Source organism: Ochlerotatus camptorhynchus, unplaced genomic scaffold (assembly GCF_037179485.1).
Source record: "Ochlerotatus camptorhynchus isolate MF236.1 unplaced genomic scaffold, CSIRO-AGI_Acam_v1.1 ptg000132l, whole genome shotgun sequence".
In the NCBI taxonomy this organism is placed as follows: domain Eukaryota; kingdom Metazoa; phylum Arthropoda; class Insecta; order Diptera; family Culicidae; genus Ochlerotatus; species Ochlerotatus camptorhynchus.
This window is the reverse complement of record NW_027040622.1, coordinates 2,775,070-2,798,486: the sequence shown is the minus strand read 5'-3', so window position 1 is coordinate 2,798,486 and position 23,417 is coordinate 2,775,070. Positions and strand designations below refer to the sequence as shown.

General features: G+C 41.8%; 2 protein-coding genes across 4 annotated transcripts in view; both read right to left on the bottom strand.

Moving 5' to 3' along the window:
• Nucleotides 1–697: 697 nt before the first annotated feature.
• On the bottom strand, nt 698–1,726 carry LOC135700331 (uncharacterized). The gene is made up of 4 exons (XM_065220825.1): nt 1,432–1,726; nt 1,288–1,367; nt 1,063–1,216; nt 698–980 (listed from the first exon to the last, which is right to left on the bottom strand). Exons 1-4 carry the CDS (start codon nt 1,538–1,540, stop codon nt 871–873), a joined length of 453 nt encoding a protein of 150 aa, XP_065076897.1. The 5' UTR covers nt 1,541–1,726; the 3' UTR covers nt 698–870.
• A 1,956-nt stretch (nt 1,727–3,682) lies between these two features.
• The window catches only part of LOC135700330 (uncharacterized), a 42,804-nt gene continuing 23,069 nt past the window's right edge, over nt 3,683–23,417 (bottom strand). The window contains exons 1-7 of one of the 3 annotated variants that reach the window (XM_065220823.1): nt 7,492–7,774; nt 5,961–6,758; nt 5,789–5,896; nt 5,470–5,610; nt 5,334–5,410; nt 5,118–5,265; nt 3,683–5,056 (exon numbers count right to left, since the gene is read on the bottom strand). In XM_065220823.1, the coding sequence (XP_065076895.1) occupies nt 4,953–5,056; nt 5,118–5,265; nt 5,334–5,410; nt 5,470–5,610; nt 5,789–5,792 (474 nt within the window). In that variant the 5' untranslated portion in view covers nt 5,793–5,896; nt 5,961–6,758; nt 7,492–7,774 and the 3' untranslated portion in view covers nt 3,683–4,952. Of the gene's footprint in view, nt 5,057–5,117; nt 5,266–5,333; nt 5,411–5,469; nt 5,611–5,788; nt 6,759–7,491; nt 7,775–23,417 lie in introns of those variants that run through there. The other 2 variants (XM_065220822.1, XM_065220824.1) reach the window with 2 other exon arrangements.

The window sequence follows — 23,417 nt, the reverse complement described above, 5'->3', positions numbered from 1 at the left end:
AAAAAGGTACTTAGCTCGAAAATTCAATCGCCGTTTAAATCGAATGAGCCGTTTCTAAAATACAGCGCCCGCCAATCGTTTAGAGATAATCGCGGCAGCAGTTGGAACTAATAAGACACGCCGTTTCGCCGGTAACGGGTGGGTACTCCGAGCGCTCACCTGAGCGCGCTTGGAGCGTCTGGAAACGAGTCCACTAATCGGCCTATAACTATAACGATGTCACTTGCGGACTTGCGGTTAAGTTTATGTCAAAGTAGACATTCCAAAGTATTTTTTAAGCCAAAAAAAAAAGATTTTTTGAAATTTCCAGTGTGGACTACCCCTTTAAAAAGGAGGACATTTTCATGCAAAAGGAGGATGTAGAAAAATTATTGAAAAAGGAGGACATGTCCTCCTTTAGTATACCATATGGTAACCCTAGCTCCGCTACTCTCGCTCTCGCTCAAATCTGAATACACCTTAAATATATCGATAAGGAAAACATTTACAAGGTTTGAGCGAACTCGAAGCAATTTTTTTTTTCGGTAATACTTTTTTTTCCATTGAACCAAAAACGCCAGCTCGTGTTATAAAGAGTGATCACCTAATGGCGGAATTCTGAGGGTGCCTCGTAGAACATTTGATTTTTTTGTAGGCCTGTGACTGTGATATGTTCTCAAAGAATAGTCATTGTTCATAATTGTTATCACATACAAATTTTCTCTTTTTATTCAAGGCAGCTGCAAAAGGCATTTGTTAGCACTTAGGAAGCACGAACGTTTAAAGCTTTCAGTTTCGTAGGCCATTAACACTTAACAGTTGGTTAAATAATATTAATCTCTCGAGGTATAAATGCTGTGCGTTCACTATTTCCCTTTAATCGGGTTAATTTCAACTATTCCACTCCGTCATCTCCACGGCTCTCATACGAGATCCCACCAGTTCTCCCAGCACCGCTCGACGCCCTCCAACGGCCACGAAGATCTCGATCATCGAGAGCACTGTTTCGAGAAAAAAATATAAACAGAACAAAGTTTGATTGGTTAATCATTGCGAAATACTGAATTTAAGAAAGGCTGGTACCGAACAGAGAAAGAACGATGAAGATCATGATGTAGAGGTGAAATTGACCCCCGTTCAGGATGCACTGGACGATGAACCAGGTCGTAAGGGCCGCAATCAATAACATCTGGCAGTAGGTGAAGTACTTGAACAAATCGATCATTGCCGGTCGTCTCTGTTGAAAACAATAAGCCGCGATGTCATACAAGTTTTCATACACAGTACACTAGCAATTCCATATCTTACCAGCCCAGTTCCGATCATCCAGAATAGCGAGAAAACGATGTTCAAGGCACATGGCGTGATGATCGACACGGCAGAGATCCCTGTTCGGAAAAGTATGTCAAAATGAGCACCAATGTAATGGGAAAGTTCTAACTTCGTACTCACAGTCTGTCACAATGGGGACCGCCCCTTGGCTGAGCACGACCAGTACCAGAAAGATGTGGATGCAACCAAAGATGTAGGTGAGGATTTTGTAGTTCCTATTGGAAAACATTGCGTCCGGAGCGATGGGCTAGGACCATCTGTCGGGGAGAAATGTGTGTTACTGCGTGATGAGTGGAGTTGAAATTTGGAGCCGGTTAAGATCGAATGATTTGTGGATATGAGTGGAAATTTTGCGCAGTCGGTGTTGTAAGAATTTAAATATCAATACACGGTGTTTCGTGGAAACCTATTTGGGGGCATTTTGAAATCATAAAATGTTAAATTTCTGAACATGTCCCATCTAAAATTCATATCTAAAGGTTCTTTTCAGGGCAATCTTAGACATAATAAAGAGTATAAACAGAGAGAACCCCGCTCAAATTCCTCTTCCTACACAAAACACAAGCTTCTGCAGCAGTATGTTATTTATACCCAAAAGTAGGTGAATATGATTAAACTCAACTTGATTATACTCAAAGTCAAAAGTAGATAAATTTAAACTGGCCGCTGGGTACTTTTTTCTTATCGTCTATGTTTTTTTTTTGCATCATCCTTTTGCCACCTTGTTTATATCACCTGATAGCTTCGACCAGTGCAACCAGAACGTTACATATTTTTTTTCCTTGATTTGTTTTCCATACTGAGTACCAATGCTGCCGGCACCGATGGTGTAGTGGTAAGCGTGACTGCTTTCTAACACCCCAATGGGTCTGGGTTTAATCCCAGCCGAGGCCGATGGGATTTTTCTGAGGCATAAAAATCTCTGGTCACGTCTGCATTAAAGGGTGATACGGTCAAAATTTGGTCAATATCAACTTGACGTATTTCTTTCAATTTTGCATTTAAAAAACCTGAACACCCCTCATTTTGAAGGTGTGTGTGTGTAGAATGTTGCTCCTATTTTGATTTTGGAATTCACTCTTCAGTTGTCAAAATGCCGTCCAAGCAAGAAGAGCAGCGTATCAAAATTTTGCTCGCGCATCGCGAAAATCCGAGCTACTGAGGCTGTACACGACGATGCTGACGAAGTTTGACTGCGTGGTAATGGACGACGAAACCTACGTCAAAGCCGACTACAAGCAGCTTCCGGGACAGGAGTTTTATACGGCAAAAGGAAGGGGAAAGGTAGCAGATGTTTTCAAGCACATGAAACTGTCAAAGTTCGCAAAGAAATATCTGGTTTGGCAAGCCATCTGTACCTGTGGCTTGAAAAGCAGCATTTTCATAGCTTCCGGGACTGTCAACCAAGAAATTTACGTGAAAGAGTGTTTGAATAAACGTCTGCTGCCTTTCCTGAAGAAACACGGTTGTTCTGTACTGTTTTGGTCGGATTTGGCATCTTGCCATTACGGTAAAAAGGCCATGGAGTGGTACGCCGCCAACAACGTGCAGGTGGTTCCCAAGGACAAGAACCCTCCCAACACGCCAGAGCTCCGCCCAATTGAGAAATACTGGGCTATTGTCAAGCGGAACCTAAAGAAGACCTAAAAAACTGCTAAGGGCGAGCAGCAGTTCAAGGCAAACTGGCTTTCTGCGGCGAAGAAGGTGGACAAGGTGGCTGTACAAAATCTGATGGCAGGGGTCAAGCGTAAGGCCCGGCAATTCGGATTTGGAAAAGCGGAAGCCTAACTGAATATTTTTCCTGAATTTTATACTAATTGAACTTGAAAAAGAAATTTAATTTGATTTTTTAAATAAACGATTTCACCGATTTACACGCGTTTTCCCTTGACCAAATTTTGACCGTATCACCCTTTAGGAAGGAAAGTAAAACCGTTGGTCCCGGCCCATGTATGTTGTGAATGGATGTGATATCTTACGCAGGTGTGGAAGTGCACTTTCGGTTGCCGTCTTTGAATGGCAATCGATGTCCGTCGGTGATTGGCACTAGATTGCGGAACAGAGACCAACGTTAAATAAAGGAAAAGAAGAAAAAAGAAGACCCTACCCAAGTAACATTGCAGGTTTCATCGCGGTTTTATAGCATTCTACAAGTCTAAATCATGGTCTACAGAACCCTCATAAAACCAAAATTGTTACTTGGGCAGCTTATCGACCCATCAACTCATGAGCCGGGGACCAACGGCTTTACTTGGTGATGATGATGGTCCCACCTCTTACCCCTACAAAGGTTTGAGCAGGACGACTCTCTGTCACTCGAGCCATAACAGCAATTTATAAAATAACGAACATTTTGGATGGCTCGAGTGACTTGCCTTTGATGAAAAAAAACACGTCTACTGAGGATTCATATTTCTAAAAAAAATCATCTATCAATGGAACACTCATCGGTCGTCATTGAAAAGCAATGCAACTATGTTCTGTCGATCTAATTGTAACTTTTATTGGCTCTGTTGTCTTGTGAATTTTAGCTATAACGGCATCTTTTCTGATTTTTATCTATTAATCTATGTAATATACACGAAAACTATGTTTGAACGAAATTTCTAGAACATTATAAGGAACATTATACTGCACACTACCAAAAAGTCATGTAAATTTCCGTGCTCTGAGACCGACACATGCAATCGGCTCAAATGATATAAGAATCAGTTGAAAGAAACGAGAATATAAATTCAATCAATCGTACTTTTCGTCGAGTTGCGTATGTTTCGGTTTGGGAACACTTAACTTTACATGAAATGTTTGTTTACGTTCCATAATTAACGTCAAAGATGGATGAGGTCTCGTGTAAAAATAGCTATTTTTAAGTGTGTGTAGATTACACATTTTTATATCATATGGGTGAAAAGTTCGTAGAACAAATACTGTAAATTCTTCACTTTTTAAGATATCTTCGAGCATGAAACTAAGTCAAACTTCAATAAAATCACTTTGAATAGTCAACCTTTAGTCACAAAGTTGGTAGAAAGTTGCTATGAAAGTTGTTACAGCAGTCTCGAGATACATATATTATAAGCCGTAAATTACCTTAAAAACATAAAATTAACTTGAAGCACCTCTAAATCATCACCGATTTTGCTGAACATTTGCGCAGAAGTACAAATTAACATGATGAACAGTAATCACGGTGCATCCCAAACATTATTGTTAAAATGAACAGGTCTATTGTATATAGACTCAACTTCCAAATGCAGCATTTCAGGTTTTTTTTAATGCATTTTTAACAGAAATACACAAATTTGAAGTTGACCAGTTTTTGCGCGTTCCAGACTTTATGTCAAATTGGTGCCGTACCCTGGTTCTGGAAACGTTTTTGTAGCCGAGTTATTAACGTATCGGGTTAAAATATATCGGCTGCAACCCGATAGTATCGATATTATCGATATCTGCTAACCGTAAGTAACCAATGCTCACGCCTTAACTGTTATTAGTCAATAGGATACCAAATTCTGTGGATCTTTCGGATTGTTTCACTATTCAAAGGCACAACAAAAGTAAAGTCATGCATGTTAATCCGGGAATAGAATTGTTAACCCTATGGCTTTGGTCAACGATAAACCATCAAAAGCAAATCTAGACTAGAGGCGTTGAAATATGACGGCTCCTTCTTCGAAAGGCGGGGGCTCACTTAGCACCGTCTGCAGACCACCGGTGGCTATCAGTGTTTCTACACCAAACAAGGCTGTAAAATTGAAATAGTGTAATATTTCAGAAACTAAGCTGAACCAGACTCGCATTCGAACCTATTAGCACAAGGGAAGCATTGGCAGGAACACGCAGCTCGTCTCTACCGTGGACAATCAATCGAAAGAAGTAGACGGCTAACAGCACGAGGAAAGCTATCTGGAAAAACATGAACGTTCGGAAAAGCTTGACGAATGCGGGCATTCGCTGAAATGTAGAAATACGCATTTTCAGTTTGTTAACTTCAACCAACGATGAAATGGAGATAACTGCACCTGGGAAACGCCAATGATCAGTATTCCGGCCAGGAACAGATTTCCGAAGCATGGTGGCAGCAGCAGAGCGGTGACGCCTGTAGGAAGTGGTCTGATTAGGGAGGGGGGAAATGGAAAGGGCTAGAGTTTCACCTACCTTTCGACGAGGCGGGAATGATAACATGAGCTACGATTTGCATCACCAGAAAAGTATTCACCGCTCCGATCAGGTAGCACAAGATCTTGCACAGTCGGTAGGTTATCATTTTGTACAGACAACCACGGGGTGGCGAGAGATCTGAAAGTATCGACCATCGAAAGCATCGTTTGAATATTTTGATTATTGCTTACACTGAAGTAAGACGAATTTTGTTTTTAAATTCTAGCCAATTTTGAACGAAAAATTTCTGGTTTAAGGTTTTTTTTCTGACCGTTGCCAATCATTATAATGTATTAGATAAGTTCCAAAATAGTACACATTGTTAGTTGAGTGAATTTTTGGGCCTTCGGGCGACAATTCTTTCCTGACGGATGAGCTCCAGTTGAATCTCCTTCAGCAATTCATGCTTCGAGTACGAATGAAGCTGAAATATTGAAAGAATGTTGATAAGAAATTTCAATCTTTGAACCAAGGACCGTTCTGTTCACGGGTTCAAATCACGTATGTCCATGGTTAATCAGGTCGGTAACAGCCAGGATCCCAAGTTCGCCAAGCAAACGGCGTAATCAGTCAGCCTCCAACAGCAATCGCTGGAGTCACATTGGAGCATCACTCGAAGTCTTCTTGAAGATCCGAAATTATGGATCCGTCGGTACGGTAACGGCTGTTCCTATTATATAGGGTGGATGTCCCATTAATCATTTTTTATCAGTTTAACATAAGTAGTCGATAATAATCGATTATATTTTCTGGATGATGTGCTGTTCTATGAAAAATGTCGAATTTTCTGCAAGCATGGCATGGTTAATGTTTTCTTTTCGATTCGGTTGGTGTTATCAATTGCGACGCATCGAATATAGGCTGTGAAGCTAAAAAAGAGTGTTGTTAAATTAAATAATAAGATCAAATTCTATTTTCCCAATATGAGCGTGATGTTCGCCTTTGGTGAGTTTGCCAATTTTTTGCAAACACTGGATGGGAATTCCGTTCAGATGGAAGCAACTTACCGGATTGTGGTGGAGAAGGATTTTTTTTTTCGGTGAATTCAAGTTGGAAGAATACGTAAATCATACGATTTAATTTTACATTATACGGATTGAATAACAAATGAGGTTCCGAAATCCGGGGACAAATTGACCACCGCGGCTTAACACCGAATAATCGTTTGAGATTTGAGTTTGGTTTCAGACATGGATTTGCGGTTCCTACATGTCACCCCGATTCCAAAAATACCCATATTGTGGGGTAGTTAACATTAATCCAATATCGATGTAGCCCTGAACCTTCTCACCTTCGATGTGTAGTGGATAAAATTCGATCAGAGCTCCAACACTGAGAAACGCAGCGGCAGGAACGGTAGCACCATCATCCAACCAGCCTCGAATTTCATTGCCAGGGATCTTCATGCAGCGAATGTATCAGGAGGATATTAATCCGTTTTTGCGTCACAATAAAACTCTTCGTTTGATGGAAACACTTAGTCAAAACACTACATTTATTTACCTTATCAATTTAACTACACGATTATACAAAAAGAACACGAATCTTCTGCGGTTACCGCAAACGTATGACAATGACCGGTGGTCTGTCCAATGACCTGTTCGTAACTAAAAACTTTCCCTTTCTATCCAGAGCAGCGCAATAGATCCAGATAAGCTGATCTATTGCGAGAGAGGTGACGTCACGGATATTGCCGGTCGATGGTCTGGTAAGCCAGGTCGACACACTGATCGGACGTTATCATCGTCTCTTATACTCTCATTAGATCACTTTAGCTGCTACATATGTGGTACCTACTGACCTAAGCTACCAGAGAAGAGATGAATTTTTATATACCTAAACCTCGATTCCTTATCCCCATCATTGGATGGTACATACTGTACGGTCTAGACTGTAGACAATAGCCCAAACGTAAACAAATCCGCCCGGCGGTTGCACGGACAGGCTATTGTACTGCTCAGCTGCAATAGATGGATGCCAGGGTTGTAGTTGACAGAGATCTGGATTCCGAACAGACACGTTCGAGCAACCTCTCATTAGGCATCGTATCGTAACCTGAATCGGACCACCAGCCATGAATCAATAAATGACATCGAACTAAACCCGGGACGCATTAAAACAGGCTCTATGGGAGTTCTTTATCTTTTCGGCACAGTCAACCTATCTTCAGTGAGTTCCAGTCGTAGTTGCCCCGGTCCTGTGTTCGAACGCGGAGATAGGGCTACCCAGCCTGTGACTGAAGTGTGCCCTGCTTCTAAACGGACGCGAAAATTTGACAGTTGTCAAATTTTCCATCTATGTTTTTGACAACTGAAAATGGAACATGTAACGAAATTATGAAAGATTTTGAACGTTAATAATTCAGCTGCCCCTGAACCAATTTCAATAATTTTACCATCAATCGATCAGGGCTACGCTTACGCATCGATATCAATGCTTTTGACTGTTTATGTTCAACAAGAAACTATTGAAAAGTAGTAAATGTCAAGCATTGTCAAAAAGCGTCGAAATAATTAACAAATCCACCAATTACGTACATGCATATGCTGGTTCCCTAGCACAGTCGTCAGAGAGTAGTAAGTAGACGAAACAAGTCGAAGAGAAAAAATAGCCTTGACTTAGTGGTGAAAACTATTTTTGTAGTTCTTTAAAAATTCTACTCTAACTCTTTTCATAAATTAACTTGGTGGCCCTGAAATGGGCCGTTTTGTTACTTGGTTGTTGGTGATGATACGTAGACGACATCCATGACCGTGACTGTCTGCGCTTGGCGTGTTCAGTGAAGGCATCACGGATCACATTTTCTCGGCACATGCCTCCTTTGTTGTATATTTGCTGTTGAACGTGTGAATCGCTACTAATGCGAACGCGTTAGTTAGTTAGTTTAAATGATCTTTATTTAAGTTTAACTTGGATGATTATCGTATACATTTTACTAAGTGATTTAATTGCTTTCTTCATCATTAAGTATGGGCAAAATTCACAATTTGTTTTACATAATTAGTCCTAGACCTAGCACATGGTCGACCACCTTGGTGGGATTGGTTTGTTTTGTTTTTAAAATTTGAAGAGAAACTACTTAATACTACTATTTACAGCTTAAAACTAACCTACTCTACTATATACACTTAACCTACTATGTACAAATTGCTTATTAAAGCATGTTCAGAAAGATTGCACTTTGGATAAATTTGGTTGTCATATCATCAATTTTGGAATCTACATTGGGAATTTCTGCCTCTTGATGGAGGTCTGCTATTCTTGTGTCGAATGGACGATCTAGGATCATCCTCAACACTCTATTCTGTGCAACTTGGATTTTGTTCCTGTGGGTCTGAGCGCACGATTCCCACACCGGGGCGGCATAGAAGATCGCGGGAGCTATGATCTGTTTGTAAACAGCCAGTTTGTTTTGCCTTGAGAGGCAGGATCTGCGGCAAATGAGCGGATACAAACACCTAACCAAGGCGGAGCACTTAACTAGGGTTTTCTCTATGTGCGAGCGGAACAGGAGCTTCTCATCGAACAACATCCCGAGATAAGTAACATCAGTGGACCACTCGACCCTTGTACCATCCATTATTACGGTACAAGAGGGAGACGGTTTAAGTTTTGGCGATTGTCTGTGAAGGGACATGATCGCTTGGGTTTTCGAGGCGTTGATTTTGATTTTCCACGTGGTGGCAGAATCAGTAAAGGTGTCAAGGCATCGTTGGAGCTTGTTCGTAATTTCACGAGGCATCCTACCCTTGACGGCTATCGCGGTGTCATCTGCGAACAGGAAGAACACGCAACCGTCTCCTAGAGGAGGGATGTCCAACGTGTAGATGCTGTAAAGCAGTGGTCCCAACAGACTCCCTTGCGGAACACCTGCTGGGATCGGAAATTGTCCCGAAAGGGAACTATTCAACGACACCCTGAACGAACTTTGCTGGAGGTAGTTACGGGTGATTTTCACAAGGTATGGTGGAAAGTTGGAGTTACAAAGCTTGTATATAAGTCCGTCGTGCCAGACATTGTCAAACGCCTTTTCGACGTCTAACAAGGCCATGGCTGTGGACTTGGATACAGCTTTGTTACTTCGGATGTTATTCATCACCCGTACTAGCTGGTGATTGGTGGAGTGCCCCTTTCTGAACCCAAACTGTTCCGGAAGGGGAATGTCATGTTCCTCCACAAACTTGTTCAATCGGCTGAGGATCAATTTTTCGAACAGCTTGCTCAGCGCTGAGAGCAGGCTAAACGGTCTGTAGCTTGACGGTAGTGAAGGGTCTTTCCCAGGTTTGCGGATCGGGATGATTTTTGCCACCTTCCAGATGCTTGGAAAGTAGTGCAGCTCCAAGCATCTGTTGAGGATGGCAGCCAGGAGCGAGTGGACTCTCGGGCTGAGATTTTTCAACGCTAGGTTGAATATTTCGTCAAACCCGGGAGCCTTCATGTTTTTACTATATTTCAGCGCTGAGAAAATTTGTTCCTCTGTAATCCGTTCTTCTGCAGGGACGGCACAAGAAGAGGTAGCTAACGTCTGGACGCACTGCGCAACCTGGTTCTCGAGTGGACTTGGGATTGTAGAGCCAAGCAAATGCAACTGGGCAATGTGCTCCCCAATCGCATTGGCCTTCTCTTCGTTGGTGATAAGCCGTTCGTCATTGACTCTAAGTGGTGGAATGGGCTTGGGGTGAGACTTCAGCACCTTGGCAACCTTCCAGAATGGTCTGGAACGGTCGTCCAGGTTCTGAACGAGCCGCCCGAAACTCTCGTTCCGGATTGAGACCATTCTGGAAGCGATCTGCCGATTCAGATCGACCATTTCGTATTTACGCTGCAGATCCCCAGTCCGCTGAAACTGGCGTGCGCTTGATGATGATGACCTGGGCCAACCTGGGATGATCTCATCCGTTGACAGCAGAGAATCGTCTGTAGCTTCGCCGGTTGTACCGGTCAATCCCGGAGTAGGGGGATCCGTCGATGGCCCGGATGCTTGACCGGGTACTGCAGCGGCAGCCGACTGGGCAGCAGCCAACTGTTGGTTGAGCGGGACCGGCGGCAACACTGGAATTGGCCGTGATTAGACCGGTGATAACGGAGGAAAGTTCTGCGCGTTGTTTTCTGGAACCTTCTTGCGACCCGGCTGCCTGTTGGACGAGGCCTTCTTCCGGATCTCGGTGGATTCGGGCCGCTTCGGACAGGCCTTACTCGTGGCCTTGTGGGCGGCACCGCAGTTGGCGCATGTGGGAGTGGCTTCCTCGATGCTGTCGCAGTTGTCGATCTTGTGGTTTTTGCCGCATTTGATGCAGCGGCTGGCCATGCTGCAGTTCCTGGTGCCGTGCCCGAACAATACGCAGTTCGAGCACTGAGTGACGCCACGGTGGGTCGGCTTATACCGCTCCCACTTCACTACGATGTGGAACAGTGTGCGTGTCGTCTGGAGATCCTTCACGGTTGTGGAGTTCTTCTCCAGATGGACCAGGTAGAGCTGGTCACGATACTTGATGGCCTTGCTGCGGGTCATCTTGTGGACTTCGACCGGCTTGAGGCCGTTCGCCTTAATCTCGTCCATTAAGGTGGTGGTGTCCATATCGTGGAGCCCGCGCAGCACCACTTTCAGCGGCTTGGTGGCCTCGATGTCGTGGGAGAAGTACTCCAGCTTCATCCTGTCCAAGAGGGCCTGGACTGTGTTGAAGTGTTTTTCGGCCGGGACCATCAGTTTGTAGCCTTTCGTGCACCGTTGAATGGTGCTGCGAAGGCCCTGCTTAATGTAGAAATCCAGCTGCTCCCATAGCCCGGAAGGGAAGCCCTTCACATAAAATGGGTGGCAACTTAACTTTTTTCGGCACCGTCTGCGGCTGGGCTCCGTTCTGCAGGGTGGAGAACGGATTGTTGCTCAGCAGCTTTTTTGCTGCCAATGCGGTGGCGCTGCTGTCTTCAGGTCTGGGTCGTTTAGTTCCGGGAGGCCCCGGCTGCGGGTCCGCAACGCCCGTCGGGACGGGCAATGGGGTTTTCTTCTACTTCTTCTGGGCTGGCTCGGTGGTCGCGCCGTCTCCTGGGAGAGTCTGTTTTCCCGGTAAACCGGCACTCGCGTTACCGCGCGATTTCTTACCCATGACTGGGTCAGTGAGAGCGTCACTACACAACGTGGAGCTAATTCGACTTGCGAACGAACGAACGAACGAAACTAGAGAGAATTCAAATCGACTGAACTGCTCAACAGTCTGGCAGCGAATGTCTGATAATAATGCGAACGCGCAGTTAGCTACTTGATATATAGACAGACAACCAGCTCTGCAGGTACCATATTTTCTCACTTCTCATTGGTTACTGTGTATAGCCGGCAGAGCTGGTTGTCTATATAACAGGTAGCTAACTGCGCGTTCGCATTAGTTGCTATTCAACCAAGTGTCATCGTGTGATAATATCCAGGGCCTGCCATTCGTCGTCTGGCTCGATGTGATTGTGTCAAGCTCATCTCCGGTCTGATGTACGAGGAAACCTGAGGTGTGCTAAGGTGTGCCGAGAAAATGTGATCCGTGATGCCGTCACTGAACACGCAGCTGCCTACACGTCATCATCATCTTCCAAAGGCTTTAAGCCTGTACTACCATCGGCCCTTTTCAGGGCCACCAACGTTTTCCAAAAGAGTTAATTTTCTGAACATGTCCCAACTAAAATTCATATCAAAAGGTTCTTTTCAGGGCAATCATAGTCATACAAAAGAGTATAAACAAAGAGAACCCCGCTAAAATTCCTATTCCTACACAAAACACAAGCTCCTGCCAGTGATGCAAAATATCATGACACTCACGTGACACTCGTCTACGCATCAACCGACTATCGCTAACAAAACGTTTTGTCACACAGTGAGAGGTAGAGCCATGGCAAACAACAATCACCAGTAATGGTTGCTGCTCACAAGCAAAACGTTACACTCGCTGCTGATGATGAAAAGCACAACGAAAACAGTGAAGACTTCTGCAGTACACTCAAAATAATCGACACGTTATAGTTACGTGATAAATCACGTGGAGTATCTCATTTTGGTTTGCCGTCAATTTTACATGACCAAATTAGAATCTACTTGATACCAATTATATTTGAGGGGAAATTCCATTTGAAACCGCTACATTTTTTAATGAAGTTTACGTGATTTTCCCATGCACAGATTCTATGTGCGTTTCACGTAAACCCTAAGTGATTTTCACGTCCGAAACATAAATGAGTGACACTCAGTATAGCGCTAGTTCAGAGGGCATATTTTCGTGCCAGTGTAAATTCAGATTATTTTATATGTTACTTTTTTGTGGGACAATTTAATGAATTAATCATTTGCATAGAGAATAATTAAGTCTGTTTTTTTTAGTGTGACAGCATCATTCATGGTGAAAAATCAAGTGCAGGATAGGCATTTGTATTACATGTATGTTTTCCCGTTCCCGATCCTTGGCCCGATCGAATCTAATATCAATATGTTTTTGTTGCCGATGTATATATTTTATGACAAAATAAAGGCATATGCATAAAATAATATTGGATCGTTGCCTAATGCGAAATCAAGAATACATTTTATTCAAATCGTACCAGAATTAACATCATAAGAAACCACCATGAGCTGTACTGAAAGAATCACGTAACTTCTATGTGATAATCCAGTGACTTTGATGCTCACTGAAATGAGTGCTTCCATATGAGAATCACGTAAAGTCTACGTGAAAAGTGCTATGGAAAAAATCTATGTATGTTTTCACGTAGCATTAACGTGAAGATTATTTTGAGTGTACGATCATGAGGAAAAGCGAAACGACAGAAGAAAATGAAAACAATGCCTACGCATTCCAAGTTCGTCTCGACAGGCGCGACTGTGTGAGTTACAAACAAAGCAGGTAACATTAAACGGAATCTGTTGGGCTCACTCACCAACACACTCACATCTGCAAGCAAAGCAGCAACTGCTTCAAAACGAGCACAGATGAGTGTCGTGATTGTTGGGAATGACCAGATAGGTGATGGATCACAACCGAAGACGACATTCACCAGTTGCTTTTAACTTCTTTCGTCAACTTGATGGATGGTCATGGAGAGAGCTTCGACGAGCACATTGATAGGAATGGACAAAGCGTTACTACCATCAGCTGTTTGACGATCGTGATTGTGATAGGTCGCAACTCTGGTTTCTGCTGCAGTTAACAAAAATATTTATTATATCATACCACGTAGTCCTACGTCATCATTACGTGCAACCCCATTGGGCTGTCCCTTGTAGTTTTTTTTTTCTAATATTCTACTTTTCTAGTAGCTTTAAACCATTTCTACCGTATTGTGAACGTTGATCGTCGTTTCCCCTAGGCAAGCCTTGTTGGTTCGTCAGTTTTAGTAGGACCATTGCTCGTATAAACTTCCGCAATAATGAGAAAAGTGCTCATTCCTTCCTGGCGGATCTCCTCCAACAGAATTTTGTAGTATTGCCCAGCAGTCCATGCTTCGGTTGCGCTAAGGACTGAAATATTGAAAGAGTGTTGATGAGAAAATCTAACCTAAAAAGAAACGGTCATGTTTCACCGATAGTCAGCATAATCAACATTTGAACCGGAGATGGTTGGCTCCCAGCGCCCACAATGTGCCGACACTGGATCATCAGGCAGACCAGGATCATATATTTGAACACTCGAACAAAATCCGGACGTCGCTAATCGAATGACAAGTGGTGTATGATAGTTATAACGTTTAAATCCTTTAATCAACCGCACACATTACCTTGTTAACTCCGACGATAAGCAGTACTGCCAGAATAACATGCAGAAGGCATTCCACAGCAACTGAAATTTGAAGCAGATGTTTCACTGAACCGATCAGATAAATAGCTCAGCTCGTTGCCTTGACTTACCAATTAAAATCACCAGGTTGGAATATTGATCCATAGAAGGTACCGAATTTACCTCATTTGGGACCTCGGTTGACACTTCGGTCGGATTGTTGATCTGATAATCCTTTAGGGCCAAAGCCGCAGTTAACAAGACGAGCATGCCGCCATACAGTGTTATGTGCACGGTTGCAAGAACATAGCACATCGTTTTGTAAATTGAAGCCATGGTTGATATTCGTGTTATCTGTGTAGTGATAGCGGGGATATGATTGTATTAGAGACGCCCTTTTCATTTTGCTTTACGTTGTTAGATGTTTCAGTAGTAGTGTATCATTGATAGCTGAGGTAGTGACCCGTTTGCTGGGCGAAAGGTATATTAGGCTTTGTTTTTTTTTGTATTATGAATAGTCAACATGATTTACCATTGTAAAAATTACCAAAACCCAGATTGACAAGAATTAATTTAATACTTTTTTAGATAGTAATCGACGATTTTTCTAATAGCTCCTACCTACATTGACCGACTCTCTTTATCGACTTTATTTTTTGATAATAATACAAGCTGAACAATGCATTAAGTCCTAAGTAACATTGATCGTTTCTTGTTGTGTTTGTCGTATAAAATGCTAGATAATAGCACAAACAAACAGACATTACTCTCACAATCACATTCTTCGCAAATAAGGTTTTAGTTGGAAATGTGCTCGTATGTGCCATGGTGGCGCCACTAAAGCGTTAAGCAAGCCACTGGATTTTGAACTTATCATTGATTCTACTTCTTTTTCAGGTCAATTTAGTAGATGTCAGCTCTTGATAAGAGGACCAAGGCAGCCCACCAAGTCATATACATTAATGCCCCGATTTTGTCAGCCTCCGTTTTGAAAATCTTTTTTAATGTTGTACGAAACCCATTTGATTTTTCCGTGGTCTTATTGTACCAAAGTATACCGGGTTAAACGTTTAACACCCGTCTTGAAGATGCATGAGAATGAGTTGGAATTACGATTTTATGAAATTATTTAATGATAAAAATAAGGTAAATACTGTATTATATACTAATTTGACGAATACAGAAGTTGTTGTTGTTGTTGCTTGTTGTGCAGTATTACGCTGTATGATTTACACAGAATTTGTGAACAAATCATTTTAAAGAGTGAACGGATCCGTATTTCTACAAAATTAAATTAATTTTATACTGACTTCCATCTGTTTTGTTTTTATTCCACACAGCTGCGTCAGCGTCGTTGACAGAACGAGGTAAGAACAACTAGTGAAAACAAAACATGAACGAGGGATGCTCCGGCTGCAAAACAGTACTTGGGAATGTGCACGATAGAGGGTGCTAGTGTGCATGCAAAATAAGCTTGACGATATTTTTTGAAGAATTTTCTTCTAAGAGTTATGTCTGCTTGTCTGTGATAGTAGCTTGTATCATCGATGCAAAGAGAAAGCCAACGAAGAGAATCTGTCAATGTTACTTAGGACCTAACTAATGCATTGATCAGCTTTAATTCGACAGAAGAAATATTCCCTGCTGTGCATGTAGTTTTAGTTTTATGTTAAATGGATTTTAACCAAGGCTGATGATGCTCGGTAGCTCAGTCAGCGTTGCCAGATATACCGATTTATCGGTATTTATACCGATTTCCGAACCAGATACCGATATACAGATAAGGTTCCTCAGAATACCGATTTTTGAGATTTTATACCGATTTATACCGTTTTTTTTTTAAATAATCAAATTTATTATTGCCTGCCCGCACTCAAATTTCGGAGAAAATTTTTGTGAGAGACTTTAATCTTTTTGAATACCTCATATTTTTGAGCCTTCAAAATTCTAAACAATCATCTCTAAAGATGCCTTATGCTTGATACTCTACTCGACTAATGTTTGCAGTTCCTCACCGTTTTTGGCTACCCATCAATCGAGAAATAGTCGATGGCTCGTTCCGGTAATTCCTAGGGAATCGAGAAATATTTTTTAAACATTATTTAACTTACGGAAGTTTTTATTCATTTTTAAACTTCCTGAAATTTCATCCAACATTTACAGGAACATTTAAGAAGTTCCGAAACTTCAGAAAAGTCCAGGTTTTTCCGTTAGTTTTGATAAATTTAAGACAGTTTCATTAACTTCTGTTAAAATTCGAAAACCCGGAAATTTCAGAAAATTCCAGCGAACTCTAGTGAATATAGGGAAACATCATAAATATTTTGAAAACTTCACAAGTCCAAAGATCTTCAGGGAAATTTAATGGTTTTCAGGAACTATAGTGAAGCTCAGAGAATATCAGGACAGATCAGGCGATTTCCGAAAACTTCAGCAATGTCCTGAGGGCCTCATGCAAATTTAGGAAACGTAAGGGAAGTTACTTTGCTTTTTTATGCCAAGGTCGATAACTTTTAAAACTTAAAAAATCGGGAAGATCAGAGAACTAAAATGCTGATGTTACAATAAATTCAAGAAATTGTGAGAGCACTTAAGAGATTTCGTAATCTTCAAGAAAGTCCAGAGACCTTCAAAGATGATATTTCGGAGATATTCCATTTTCATTATAATCAGGGAAATTCCAAGCGCTTCGAGGATGACCAGAGAACTCCAAAACAGCCCCTAATTTTAGGGAAATTACAAGAACTTTTAAGGAATTTCTAGGAATTATGCAATATTCCTAAGTGCATTTCAGGATTGTTCCGAAAACTTCAGGGAAATTGCGGAGCCTTCAGGGATGTTTTATGAATTATGTCCTTGTTTCTTTCAACTGTTCCGTAAGCGCTCTGGCTTCCAACTTTCTTCAGATGTGTCTTCCAATCTACCTAAGGAAGTTTCTGCCAGCGTCTCCAGGAAGTTTCTTTCGTATTCTCCAGGAAGTGCAATTAATTCTCCCAGAAATTTATTTCGTCTTCTTCTGGAAGTTCGACCATAAGCCAAAGGTTTTTTTTGTTCATCTTCTATTGGAAGGTTTTACCGAGATTCTTCTGGCTTTCCCTGGAAATGGCTACTTCTGGAAATTTACGTCCGATTTCCAAAATTTTCGGGCTTCCTTTGTATGAGACATCCGATTTTTTTCCGATAGTTTATTTAAATTTTCGCCACAAGTTTCTCAATTGTGTGTTTGAAGTTTCCCGGATGTTTTTCCAATTTTTTCAGAACATTCCTCGAACTTCATCCAGGAGAGCTTCTTTCGTCTTTCCCTGGAATTTTTTTTCAGCTTCGTTCAGAAGCTAATTCAAACATTCCCCGGAGTTTTCTTCCGGAATTTTCCGACGATAGTTCAAAAGCTAAAATTTTGCTTTGGTTAACGGCTTTCTCAGTCTTAAAACACTGCAGTGACTACGATGTATTCTGCAAGACATTTTAGTCATGGGTTGTCGCCTTTTTCAAGGGAAAATATTGTTTATCGTTATTGTCAATAGTTTAGTCGTTGTTGTAGCTGATTTTCCATATTTATTAAATTTAAAAAAAAAACTACTTCTTCATAATTTTGATCACCACTTGAGGACAACGGTAAATTAAAAAAAAAAACAAAGAGTGTTTTAAGACTGGGAAAGCCATTAAATAAAGTAATTCCCCTCAAGTCCCAGTCGTCACCATCGTTAAATTTTTCGCTTCCAAAAATGGCAAAAATATAAAATTAATTAAATAGTAAATACCGATAAATACCGATTTTTAATATCTTCGATACCGATAAGCTTTCAACACAATCTGGCAACGCTGAGCTCAGTGGTTACCGTTTCTGCTTACTGAGCAGAAGGTCGGGAGTTCAATCCCAGGCCCGTCCCCTTCCTTGCAATTTTTCACTTTGCCTTATTCTATACCCACTAGATTTTAATGAAAACAAATTCTTCTTAAACACCGATCGCATCACTTAGCACAGTGTGGGTCCTGATCTAAAAATAGAAATTGGATGAGTGCGCGCGTGTGTGTGTGTGTGTGTGTGTGTGTGTGTGTGTGTGTGTGTGTGTGTGTGTGTGTGTGTGTGTGTGTGTGTGTGTATGTGTTTGTGTATTATAATCGCTCTACCAAAAACGATCCCTGTGTGTGCGTGCAACCCTTCCCCACATCCAACATCCCAATGATTTCTCGTGGAAGCGCAGTGGATTTCTCGGTTTCCTTCACAGCGAGTACCACGTCAACACATTCCTTCCCATTCCCTAGTTGACCTGCATTCGGACACGGCCGGCGCTGGTATTGCTAAATATTAGATCTCCAGTTCTTACACATTGAGGATGAATGACTTTTTTACCTAGGGGATGAGTACTTAAAGGGGTTAGATTTTGATAAGTTCTTTAGTGGGAATGACACTGATGAAGACTGCACATTGTAGTCGAAATACGTATCTGTCATGGATACCAAAATTAATTAAGTGGAATTAAATGGAAGATAACCTTTTTTGCTGTTTTATCATCTGTTGGTTCTCTGTGTAATTTCAGCTGATCTGGTAATAACAGAGCAGCAACCGTGGGCGGTCAATCATTTTTTTGTGTTTTGTTATGTTAAATGGATTTTAACCAAGGAATCAAACATATATCCAAATGACAAAATTACACTCCTAATAAAAAAAATTAAGGTTATTTTGTCATCCAAACCATTTGTGGAATAGTTCTATCTCTTGGTTTATTGTTCGGGTATGGTATTTATTTTATTAGGGAGGCGATCAACGAGTCTTATTTTCATGACAAACAGCCCCTGCAACACAGCTCACTCGGGTCGGTAGAAGGAAACGACCAAATTGTTGGCAAGCTGCTTCACGAAGTAAAGCCGAAGATGGTACACGTGTGTTGAAGCAGAAAAAAGTGGAGTATTTCTCCCACGATGTCGAGGCGGACAAGTCGGTCAAGGTGGTCCCTCGTGGTTTGCCGGACATGGAAACCGCTGCGCTGTCAGAGGTGTGACCGACGACTTTCAGGTCACAATAAATTGTTTGGTGGAAAGGCCAGTTGGAGGTTTAGACACACTGAAAAATTGTAAATCTTTATGTTTTGTGTCGTCTAAGATTTCCCTGGTGCTCGAATGTCAAATAAATGTCTGTCTCCGCTTTGTATAGTGTTTGAGTGACGTTTATTTTTCATTTTGTAGTTTAAGGGTGTGTATAATTAACTGTACATTTAAAAGATGGCACATGTAATGCCCACCTCAGACGGTGACCGTGGCTAGACTAGTTACCAGAGGCTTAGAAGGAGGTCCCTCTGACCTCTGAAAAAAAAAAAAACAGTTAATTGTAGACTTCCTGGTTGATATCCCGTGTATCAAAATATTTATTTTGATTTGTGTTGTTCCTCCGGCTCTAAATATCAGATTTTTTTATTTATTTTTTTATTTATTTATTTATTTATTTATATATTTATTTATTTATTTTTTTATTTATTTATTTATTATTCAATATTTTTCATATTTATTTATTTATTCAATATTTTTCATATTTATTTATTTATTCGCGGAAGCAAGTGTTAGGGATTTTGAATTTGTTAAGGCTATGCATGCAGCCACTTTGTCGGAGTAAATGAGTAGTTTGTTTATGATACCAACCGAAACCATTTTAGTGTGTAAGTTTTCGTACCGTCATCACGCCTGTCATCGTTCCGTCATCGCTCCTGTCATCATTCGTTCATCATCGCGATTCATCGTCATCGTCGTCATCTTTATGTGTGTTGTGATGATAATCATGATGGGGTCGCTTCAATTGCGCTGACTCATCGACTGCTATAAAAAGGGGCGGTCGAATAGAGTCAGGCCTCTTTTGTATTTTATTTGTCCGGCGGAATGAAGACAAGTGACGGTTGTGCGAGTTAGCACGTTAAAAACTAACCGTAGTAGTTCCGCGTAAGTTTGCGCTAAAGTATAGATTAAAATTGAAAATCTAAATCTTAAAACTTACAAATTAAAGTAATAAAAAACAGCGATAATACCACACAACTTAAAAGCTTTAAAAAAATTAATTAGTGTGGGTCAATTGTGGAAATCACCACGAACGGCTAAGAAAGTGCACCCCAAATATAAGACGTTAGTCTTAGCCGCGTTATACCGCATTGACCGTTAACGTGCGAATAGATCAAGCGAGCTAGTGGTGAACATTTAAAAAAAAACTGCAGTTGAAGTGAACAATGTACAGTGGTCGAGCGGACAGTGAAAATAGTGGTATTGCGTAAAGACTGTGACTGTCCGTCTCACAAATGGTGGTGCAGCTCGCTTGATGACCACTAAAGAAGAACAGTGTATACACGAACTGTACCACTCCCCGGACACGGAACTCTGGCCCACATTATGAGAGCCTTACAATCACGCTAGTGATTCCCTTGTTAAGAGTGGGAACAGTGAAGCTCAGAAGTACCCCGAAGACGAAGAAGAAGAAGAAGAAGAAGAAGAAGAAGAATAATGATTTCGTGAAAAAGCGTTCCGGAGATCAACGAAGTCCCAGCCACTTCCAGATGTTCCAGAGCAGATCAACAATCGGCCGCAACGGTGAGCTCACAGCATGGTTTTAAATAAAAAAAAAACTCGATAATTTCTCTTTAAAAAATTTATTAAAATGTCTGGTCTTCTAAACCTCAACTGATTATATGTTCTAATTTTTGTTTGTAAAGAAAATCTTGTTTTCCGCTATCTTCTTTGTAAATTCCGCCTTTCCACCAATATTGGGATGAAAGTTTGCCCCATTGCAATTTCTCCTGGAGATCAATTGTATATACGACCCTGAATGGCAAGGTAGGTAAAGCACCTCTTACACGCCTCAACCATACAAAGTATTTACTATCAGAGGAACTGAAGGAGAATGGTCTGAAGCCGAACCAAGTCTTCAAAATTAAAAAAAAAAACCTCCCGTAGGTACCGTGACTAGCTGCATTTGGTCCACCTCGTGCGAAACTCAACGTGCACCTGCAGGACCGGAACAGAACAGCTTCATGCTGCCTTATCCCTCATCAATAAGTATAGACCGTGAAGCCATCAACATGCCAATCGGAACGCTTTCTCGCTCAGGAGCAAGAGCATCGAGTTCGTTGAATTCCTCAATGAGATTAACGTCTTCCTTCCCGATTTCCGTCTTGTGAGGCTGGATTGAATCAGCTCCGAGGAAGGAGAAGTGGCTGTCGGCTGCTGCCGAACTTCCAGCTGAAGATGATTGAATCCGTACGGGTGGAAATTTATCTCCATCACCATCATATATGGCGGCTTACTGCGCCAAACAAGTCAACATCAGGGATGGGTCGACAGCAGTGAATCACCCCTATTCTGTATTTCGTTTCAAACGAAATTCTCATACAAAAAAATATTTTTTTGCATGAGAATTTCGTTCGAAACGAAATACAAAATAGGGGTGATTGTCAAGCTAACACGACGGTGGGAAAACTTTATCATCGTGGGTGACCTGAACACCAAACATCAAGCTTGGGGCAACAGTCGGCGCAATCAAAATGGTACCATTCTGAACAACGATCTGTAGAAAGCACAGTACAACATCTTGAGTCCGGCCACTCCCACCCGGTTGAGTTAGTCTGGTGCTCATCGATACCTACCAGGAACTTAGCTCGAACCACTATCCGGTGGTGGCGAAAGTTGGTTCCTCAGTGAACCGATTCGAAGCTTCCCAGCGCATTTAGAGACTACCATCGGGTCACCTGAGATCAAAATCAACACTGCGTCGATACAACCATCGACTGCGATGGAGGCGGCTGAAGACGTTGACCGATGTCTGCAATCTATTGAAGAGAAAATAGACCGGGTCAGGGAAAAACACGTGCCAGTATCCAGGCAGGTAAGTAACACTCTGAACCTTGACAGCCCTACTAAAGATCTCATTAGGCTTCGTAACACCATTTGTAGGCAGTACCAGCGTTCCGGTCTGCCCACCTTGAAGACTAATTGTAATCGATTAACAATGATGGTGGATCTCAGAAATAACGATTTTGCCAATAAGATTCGTTCTCTTGGAGATTGTGCAAAACCCTTTTGGAAACTAACAAAAATCCTTAAAAATAATCCAAGGACCATTCCACCACTTGTACCGTTGAATTAACGCAATGATTCAGTCATCCATCTGATAACCCCTGAAAAGAAGGCTGATGCTATAGGTCAACACTTCGTCAGATCTCATTATCTTGGATTACTTTAAGTATACGGTGCAGCTAGTAGAAGCAGAGTATAATAGTTTGCAGGAAGCTCGCTTTCGTTAGTACGTCGACATCCTCCAGAGGGGTTTCAAGGAAAATCCTGGTATTCCCGTGGACGTCACCTACGGTAGTAGAAGCTCCACCACCGACACCGCTTCTGCTGACCTTTTCGCTGACATTTTCCGAATTGTTTTCGAACCCGATCAAACTCCTCCACAGCAGCAATACATTGATCAGCTACCAAGATACGACATTCACCTGCAGCAGCTCATCTTCAGTCAAGACGCTATTATCAAAGCCCTTTGCTCAGTCAAAAAGGTCCAGGCCCGAACCGTATTCCACCGTCTTTCGTCAAGAACTGTGCAGCATCGTTGGCGACTCCCGTTATGTCTGTTTTCAACCGATCACTTAAGGATGGCGTTTTTCCGGATACCTGGAAGCTAGCCTCAATTACACCAATCTTCAAGTCCGGTAACGTTAGCGTTAGCGTTAGCGTTGTTATGGTATACTTCGTAGATTGGATACTAGCGACACTCACGTCTCTTCTGAAATTCTCAGTTAGACTACTTTCAGGAATAATGCTGAGGAGTAAACATTGGTTCCAATCTAAACAAGAGTAACAGAAGCATGACTGTCGCTATTCCCGGCCACGCCCATCTTTACCATAACTAGGGATAGGGAAGGAAATGTTGATGTAGTACTTACTTAACGAGAGGCCACCGACTTAGCGACACCCTCATAAGTGCTACGGAGTTGGAGGGTTGGGTAGGGTATTCGGTTAGGATTCACCTCAAGTTGGCGATGCAACCAAAAGTATGTATTGTTTATTTGTTGTTTATTTAATCTCTCGATAGCCGGCTATCGAAAGAACATATTAATTTTGTTTAGTGATAATGAATTTTAAGAGTCATGACGGAGAGCTTGGGATTAAACCCATAATGCTCAGTAAGCAAAAACGATCCCTCCAGGGTCATCGAGCATC